This window comes from Emericellopsis cladophorae, assembly GCF_022114955.1.
Source record: "Emericellopsis cladophorae strain MUM 19.33 chromosome Unknown NODE_123_length_21840_cov_158_786472, whole genome shotgun sequence".
Lineage (NCBI taxonomy): Eukaryota > Fungi > Ascomycota > Sordariomycetes > Hypocreales > Bionectriaceae > Emericellopsis > Emericellopsis cladophorae.
In genome coordinates this window covers 1-9,196 of record NW_026251048.1, presented here as the reverse complement: position 1 = coordinate 9,196, position 9,196 = coordinate 1, and the positions used below count along the sequence as shown (strand labels likewise).

General features: G+C 40.8%; 1 protein-coding gene across 1 annotated transcript; it reads right to left on the bottom strand.

Annotated features, from left to right (window-relative positions):
• Window positions 1-5,211: 5,211 nt before the first annotated feature.
• J7T54_005369 (uncharacterized protein) lies at window positions 5,212-7,209 on the bottom strand (the record flags this gene model as incomplete). Its single annotated transcript, XM_051510552.1, has 2 exons — window positions 5,212-5,910; window positions 6,079-7,209. 2 exons carry the CDS (start codon window positions 7,207-7,209, stop codon window positions 5,212-5,214), a joined length of 1,830 nt encoding a protein of 609 aa, XP_051358556.1.
• Between the last annotated feature and the right edge of the window lie 1,987 nt (window positions 7,210-9,196).

The following is a 9,196-nucleotide window of genomic DNA, read 5'->3' as shown; positions in this document are numbered from 1 at the left end:
GCTGGCGTGTCTGAGGGTGGCCCTAAATGGGGCTTTCACGGCGATCACCCTTTCCTTTGATGGATAAGCTTCCTCTAACGATTACACTATTTTAGGCGTTATTGCGTATTAGATTCATAGCCAAGGAGTATACCGATCGAACCTCCTTGGCTTCGAGGAGATAGATAGCGCTCATTTAGGAGAAAATCAAGCTTCATTAGTGAGGGATCTCTGCAAGAAGGTTGGCCTGCTAATCGCGAGATTAGGCTCCTTCATGCTTGATAACATCACCTCGAACGGCACGGCGGCCACAGCCATCTTCACAAGTGAGCCAAATACACCCTCAGCGCAATATGTGGGACAGCAGGCCTAAAGAGCCCGGCTACAGTACTAGGCACACTGTATTAATCTCGTGGCCAAGGAACTTCTGTTTTACACCAAACGATCAGCTACATTAAGGGCTACCGTTGTATACGAAGACAACCCCGATTACGATAGTGATGCTGCGTGGTGTGAGGTTGGCGCTGTTGTCGGGCTCCATACCATCGTCACCTTCATGAGGGCTAGTCCGTAGCGGATAGCCAAGTTCAAGGTCTTCAACGAAGCCTCTGCCAACCTTCCTTCAACACCACCTAGCCTAGTAGGGATCTCCTTTCCGAGTCGAAAAGACGCGCCTTAGCCTCGCTAGTCAAGCTTAAGGCGACGGGCGATCTAGACTGGCACTTGGAGGACCGTATGGGAATCTTCTTACGCAACGTATTGGACGGCTGTTGTCAGGGGGGGTCGGTCGGCAGGTAGGACGGGGAACACTCGGTCAGGCTGATCTGGTCTATTGCTACGGATAGGCACTCCTCAGGTAGGGCAGGCTCTATGTACAAGACGTAGCTCGAAGAGCTACAACAGAAGACGGTCGGGATCGCGACAAAATGCAAAGGCAGGCGCGAGTTCACGTGACTGCCAGGTGCAGGGTGGGTCCCCGCTCTTGACCAGCTGTGACAGGAACTAACTAATACTTAATAGCGTGGGGTTTTATTTTGATTTAGTATTTAGGTCGCTATAAAATAATAAGGACCTATAGATATTAGACTACCTTTCGGCCTTTACTTTAAGTACTAAGCACGAACTATAGGGTATTAACACACTATATTTACTTAGTAACGCTTTTATATACTTAGACTAAATACGCCGATTGTAATATGCTATACGAATCGATATATATTTATATTAAGTTAGGATACCATACTATAAATACGCAAGGTATAGTTCTATAGATATATCTTATATTCTAAAGGTAGCTTATAAACCGAATATTAAATCGTAATATCGTCCCGGAAATTACTAAGGTAGCGCCGGCGGAAATACTTAGTTAAGTCGCTTAGGCTATAGAACTCGTAAATAAGTCCTAGGATTCGAGGGTCTATAAGTAATAAGAAGCGAGCCTTCCTAATATACTAAAAGTAGCGAGTTAGTCGCTATTTTAAGTCTAAAACGAAAATAGAAAGTATAGTAAGCTCTAACGCGCTATACGCTATAGTTTCTCGGGCCGTTAATTCTTTCGCTACGCCGCTAGTATATACTCGAGCGATAGGCTCCTCCTTTATAGTATAATATACGATAAGAGTATAAATCGCTTTATTCCTCTATCTATACTAGCCTTTAAGAGTAAGCTATACTTTAACTATAAGCGCTTCTATTATTCTCTTTTATATAGGATATTAAAATTAAGTCTAAATATCCTCTAGTATAGGAGTAAACCCTTTATTATAATATTAGCGTTCGATATCCTTAATTACTTATTTATCGGTTTACTCTTCTCGAAAATCTTATAATATAATATTTTCCTTCTTTTACTTTAAGTTATATAATTTTCGATATATATTCTTATATAGTTTAGATCGTAGCTATCCTCTATAGCTAGCGTTATATCTTTATAATCTCTAGATCGTTCTCTATAGTTAAAACTTACTCTATTATTAGCTTAGTAAGCCGGCGTTAACTTATCGAATACGCGATACTATACGATTATATAACGAGTACTTAATTTAGGGTTTCTCCGAGAATAATAATAAATATATCGGTATATATTTCACGAGAAAGATAGTATCTCTAGAATAGCACCGAATTATTATAGCCGAGAGATAAGTTACGAAGTAAATCGCTTATATTAGCTTTAGAAGTTAATTAGTATTATTAAGAATATAAGGAAGGGGAAACTATATAGCTTTAATTAAGTTTATTACCTATAAGGTAGTATAATAAGTATATAATTATAATATATTTAATACCCTAAATTTTTCTTAGGGCTACGATCTATGCTCGTATTATAGAGTAAGTAATAGGTTTATTTACTAAAGTCTTATAGCTATTTAGTATCTTAGTAGCTTAGCGAAAAATAAAGATATCGTCTAGCTCCTATTTAAGAAGTAAGGGTAACTTATCCTCCCCGGGGTAAATAATTAATTACTTAATACCTTTTAGTTAGGTAAGACTTAGTGCTTAGAACGCTATATAACGAAATAAGATTATAAGTAAAAAGATATATATACTAAGGAATAATAATCGATAGAAAATACCTTCGGGAAGAATAAAAATATATCTATAATATTATAAGTATAAACGCGATTATAAGAAGATTAAACTCATAACCCTTTAGCCCTTAGGTATATTTTTATAAATTCTAGGGTAAATTTTATTATAAGGTTATAAGGCCTTCTTTCTAGATCTCTTATAAGAGTAACTTTAATATCCTTAAATTTAAGAAAAAGAATTAATACCGGTCGAGAGCCCCTAGGGGCGAGGAAGAGAAGAAATAAGATAATAAGGATATAGAGCTCGCTAAATTCGAATCGCTTTTTTATTATACTTAGCATAGTCTCGATCTAGGTTTTTAATATTTCGATAGTTATAAACTAATTCTTTTTCCTCGTAGTTTATAAAAAATATTTTTTTATAAGTTATTATAAAACTTATAAGGATTTAATATATAAATATATACTCTATCGCTAAGATAATATACTTTTAATATACTTTTAATATACTTTTATAAATATATACCTTAAAGTTCTATCCTATCGTTACTTTATATATAATTAATAAGTTCTTTTATTATATTTAAAAAAAGCCGCTTATTTTTATATTTCTTTTTAGTCTCTTATTTTTACTAAGTTTCTAGTATATTATTTATTTAAGAAAGGTTTTTATAATAAGGATAGAAATAAAATAAAAATGATTCTTAGACTTTAGGACTTAGTTATTAAATTTACTAAGGAATATTATTAAACTAATAAAGAAGAGGAATAATAAGAGATATATATTACTCCTATATAGCTTTAACCTTTCTAAGATATAGTCTTACTTTCTTAATATAACGTTAGTAAGTATCCTATTAGACTAAAGTTAATATACCTTAGCGATAGTACTTAGGTAAGTATATATTATTACTATAAAGTCCTTCCTCCCTATCGCTATCGGATTCGTCGTGTCCTAAATTTCTATATATAGTATCGTTATTAGCTAAATATTACTTTTCTTTTCTAGAAAATATAGACTCCTCCTTATTACTAAGCGAAGAAAAGAAGTTATAGTTATCTATACTTATAACCTTTTTAGAGGAGCTCTTAAATAGCGTGGGTTAGCTAAATATAATAAGAAAGTAAAAATAATATGGCTTATCTTAGTATAAAGTAAATAAGTTTATAAGTATAGTTAAAGTACGAATATTATACTTTATAAGTAAGTATAAGAGTTATTTTTAAGCGCTTAGGTAATAGATATAACGGGGTATTAAGCGAAAAAGGCCTATAAGATTAATTAAGGCGGGTTTAAGCCTATTACTTGCGATAGTATATTACTCGGTACGGGCGGGTACCTAAGCGAGGCATAAAGACTACGTCGTAGGCGAGAACGCTTAAAATAGCGCTAGATTTATAGCTTACGCGCCGCCAGGTTCGGTAGCTAAAACTACTATTTCCGGCGGTCTAAAAGCCGTCTTATTTTTTTATATAGTATAAGAGAGGGATTTTCTTTAGTATGTAAAGAGGGATAATAAAATACTAACTTATTTAGTATATCGGCTAGGATACTAGGAATAATCACTCTAGTAGCTTAAGATACTTCGGGGAGATAGACGGCCTAGTATACTACTAACGATAGTATTCTTACGCATAACGATATAAGAAGTATCGGTTTTCCCGACTATGAAATTAGTCGCGTAAGTAAGTATTTTATAAATCATAACTATTTCTACCTAGAGTATATATAAATTCCCCGAAGCAGCGCTTAGGCACTTACGCTCGTCTAAGCCTAGCTATCGACTTCTGCAGGTCGAGAAGATCAGGGCCAATGGCGTGGGCGATCTAATTGCCCTGCTTAGAGAGAGGAAGTTGTAGGACCACCAGATCGTCGTAGGAAACGGAAGGTAGCGGTGTCCGGTAGTAAGGTGTAACACGATAAGGACGTGCCTATGCTATTTTCTTCTATTCTTTATACTCATAATCGTAGCTTCTTTATAGAGGAGATCTAGCTCTATAAGATCAATAAGAATATATGTTTAGGCTATAGTATCTTATTAGCCGGTATTATTAAATTCAAGCAGGGATCTATTAAATTATTAGTCTAATAGAAGGACTCGAACGGAACGTCTCTTAAGACTTAGGAGGTTAAAGATAGGCTAGAGTAAGCTTTCATTATAGGCTTGCGCAAGAGTACTGAACTGACGTGCTAGGGACTCGCCTGCGTTAGAAGAGTATTTCGTCTGTCTAGGCGGACGCGACAGGTTATTCAAAAAACACGATCACTCTAGTATATAGTAAGCCTAGCTTCACCATAGTCAGTCTCTACCCAGCTTCTCAGCTATTAATACAATTATCTACGCTAAGATCTACTATCTAGCACATAGACTGTGACCTAACCGCTTAAGTCAACGACATCCTAGTGTACTTAGTTCATGAACCGACTTTAGATCTACTTGCCCTATAGCTAGTCTAACCGGAACGTTACGTCTATCTATCCGGTAGTTAGTCTAGACCCGAACGTTATACCTAGAGAGTGGGTTTAATATATATTATCTAATATATAGATAAGGAGCTACTACTAGGAGTGAGTTTAGTACTAGGCTATATTCTAGGCCGTGGGTAACCCTAGCTAAAGCCACTCCCAGGAACAACTCCCTAAAACTTAATAATCCTAGCCTAACACCGTCTGGCCCGAATCCCAAACACGCCAATACAGACCCTAATAGTGCTGTTGCCCCTGCACCGGCCTGTAGCCACCAGGATGGCACTGCGTATGCACTACTATCGCTCCATTCACCGCGCTCGCTAGCTTCTCACTCGTCCTCGTCGTCGGAACCATGTTGTCCTCGCCGATCCAGTCTCCAAGGCCCCGAGCCTGGAACATCACACGCAACACCTGCAGATTCTCATCTGCCCACCACGCCGCTGCTTCGTCGGGCTTCAGATTCCAACGTTTTCGAATCCAGTATACCACATCTGGCAGAGCGTATGAAAGCATGATGATAATGACGCCAAGCGCGAACGTCAGGACCAGACCAACGACACTAAAATTGAGTGTTCCCTTCGTCAACCGTGTCCGCTGCTGGCTGCACAGCTGTCGCTCGGCCTCGCGCTCCTCGCTCGTCAGAGCAGGCAAGAAGGGATCCTCAGTTGTCTCCCATGGCTGCCTGAGGACAATATTCGGAAGCAACACAGAGTCTCCGTCGGGATAAGCAGCTACCTGCAGCTGCAAGCGTGCTAGTGATGTGGTCAGCAGGCTCTCAACCTCACGTTCCCACTGGTCGTCTGGTAAGGGGAGGTGGACGTGGTTCAACAAGACCCTCTCCGACGCCTTGAGAAAGCTCCGTGTCCGAGTGTAGATGGTCTGGTACGTGTCGGTCTGATAAGCGGCGTAGGCAAGTATGTTCGCCAACGCGCGCTGCGTGGGATTTAGTTGTATTGACTCCCAAAGGTCACCGTGCTGGTTAAGCATCTGAATGACTCCTAGCCACGCTGTACACGTGTCCGTTGCGCCATTGCAGATTCGATGCTGGGTACTACATGCCAACGGCGTGGCATAGTCCCGGTGTTGGATAAGAGTACCCACTGGCTCTGGAAACTCGCGATCCATGGTCCCAAATACGGGATCACTGTTTGGCTCCGTGAAGGATAGCGCGTCAAGCGATATGAACATGATGACAGTGTCGGCGTCAGCCAAGTCGAGCTCCCGTAGAGGGGTCCACGTTTGCGTAGCCCCAGGACGCGAATATTGCAATTCAACATTGTAGCCCACGCGGGAATCTAGCGCGCACTTGTTGGAATGGAATGTATAATTCATGGCCACCGAGCCATCTTCGTAAAGACGAGGTCCGTAGTTGAGCTGAAGACGCCTGCACTCAGCGCCGGGGATGGGGTTGATTTCAAAAATGCCTCGGTCATCTCGGAGGGGAGCGCATGTGAGTTGTCGCTGGTATTGTACGCGGTCGCTAGGCGGCGTGTTCATACCCAGGTGTTGGTGCGAGTCCATCTTCGCGGATGACACCCGGTAAGCCATTCCATCAGTCCGGGCGCTACAGAGACTTCCAAAGGGGCAAGGCTGCTCGCCCATGGACTCCCATGCAAGCGAAGGGACAGGAAATTCCTGACATAAAGACGAGTCCCGAAGAGACTCGTTGTAGCACCGGTTCTCGTACACGGCGGCGGCGTCATTGAAGCGGGCATCAATTTCGCCTAGGGCCGACGACAACGGCGGGGCAGAGGGATCAAGACCGTACAGCCCGCAAGACGACGGCACCAGCAGCCGAAAATCTCCAGCCGAGGAACTGACGAGGGAGGAGAAGATAGATAGAAGGGCGGCGGCTATGCTGAAGCCGATAGCTAGCAGCGCCATAGGCAACGTTCGCCCAAAGAGGCGGTCTATACCCTCGGCCCGCCGCCAGTACCACGCCTGCCCGAGGAACTGAAGTAAGGCTTGTGTTGGCACCGCGGCATTGCGCAAGATGGCGCGTTGTTGAAAGTAGAGTCCGTCGCGGGGGACTTGGCACACACGTCGGGCGAGATGCTGGTGGATGGCGAAGCGGATCAGGATCCAGAGCTGGCTTGTGACCCAGGCGACGAAAACGGCGATGGCAGAGAGAAGGAGAGCGCCGTCGCGGGCCGAGAGGGTGATTGTTGCGCCGAGGATCCTGCCCTCGGACCAGTTGGTCCAGACGTGGAAGCCGGTGTCGATAGTCGTCATGGATGATGCTCTCGATAGTACAGGTAGAGGCGGCGGAGGCGAGGCGACTGCGTCAAGAGTATATGCCGTGCGATATTTCGCATAGGATCACGACTCTTCTCCCATATTCTCTTCTGGGGCATACGTATTTAATGAACATAGTGCTTAGTGGACAGCCTGTCAGCTTGTCAGACTGTGCCGAGACCATGTTTCTATGTAGTCAGGGGGGCTGCCCAGGCCGAGTCGCAGCTGCACTAAGGCTACCTAGATAGATGATTGGCAAACCCTAGTTGGTGGCTACTGCCAAGAAAAAGCCCAGAGCGTCCTAGGCATTTGGGGTTAACTAAGCCAGTTCTCGGCGCGAAGATGAAGGGCGCCCGACCGCCACGAGGCGCATCACAGGATCCACTAAGGTCGCCACTCGGTTCAGCTGCCAAGGGCTACCTGCCACAGCCTCATCTCTTCTACCTTAGTTCTCGCGTTTGATGTTTAGACACCACTTCCGGTCGACGCCGAGCCTCTTAGGGCCCGCTCAGCGCTGCATGACCGCAAGGGCAGTAGCCAGGAGGCTCGAGTCCAATCTTTTCATGGAAGCCATCATGTCAGAGATCTTGGAAGACCAGTGCTTGGAGGATAGAGTTTGATGGCTAGCTCTCAAGTCGACCTGGTTATGACGTTTGGGTTAGACTAGCTACAGGGTAGGTAGATCTGAGGTCGGTTTATGAACTAAGTATACTAGGATATCGTTAACTTAAGCGGTCGGGTTATAGTCTATATACGAGATAGTAGATCTTACGTAGATAATTATATTAATAACTAAGGAGCTAGTAGAGACTAATTATAGTAATATAGCTTCTTATATACTAAGGTAATTATAGAGTAATTACGGTTATATAAGAGTAATTAAGGGTAATTAAATATAATTAATTACCGTAGTCGTAGTATTAAGGGTTAGTAATTAATATAATTAATATATAATTAGTGAAAATAATAAGGTATACGTAAGAGTTATATATAAGGCGTATAGCGGTATATATAGTTATATTTAGGTTATAATATAATACTCCCTCTCTTATAATTCTATCCTAGAATTAGTTAAGACTAATCGTATTCTTTATTTCGTAGGTCTTATTTTTCTTTTTTTTTTTTTTAATATTAATATTATATTATATAGCTCGAAATAACTTCGCGAAGATTTATTTCTTTTAGTCTAAGAGTTTAGTTACGTTACTTAAATACCTTATACTTTTTATAAAGAGAAAGGATAAGGGAATTATTATAAGGTAATAAACGGTTATAATCGGTGCGCCGAATATACTTATCGTGGTCGTTCTTATAATATATCGGGCACTCCTTAGTCCGTAGGTAAGTCGTATTATTTTAGTTATTTTATTTATTAATTTTTATAATATCCCGTATTATCGCTAAGAAGCGTTATTTAAAGTCTGCTAAAGAAAATATTAAAAATAAGCTCGAGGAGCTCTAAAAGAAAATAAATAAGGATTACGCTTATCTTTATCGCTTATATCGTTAGTGCCGCGAGGTTTTTAAGAAAGGTCGCGATATAATCGCTCGGGGTTTCCGTAATTTAGATAAGTTAGAGGCTAAAGAATATAATAAGGCCGAGGCGGTGGCTAAGGTCTAGTTATTTAGTAGTTTCGGCGTTATTAATTAATTTACTATAAGCGAGCTTATAGATCTAGTATTATCCGAGCTTTTTAGAGTTCCTATCGATAGAACTTTCGTAATAGGTATCGGTAGTTTATTAAGTACTTAAGTAACTCTTATATATTTTCGTTATATATATAACCTTTTTATTTAATAAAATACTTAACTTCTTTATTAATAGTTTATTTATCGAGAATTCGTTTTAATTTATAGAGTTCTTTAAGAACCTCTAGTTCGTAGTTCGTTTTTATATATTATAGTGCTGTAACAATAGTAGGATAGATTAGGTAGGGAGAGAAGGTATAGGTAGTATATTCACAAAACTCAAACTTACTTCTCC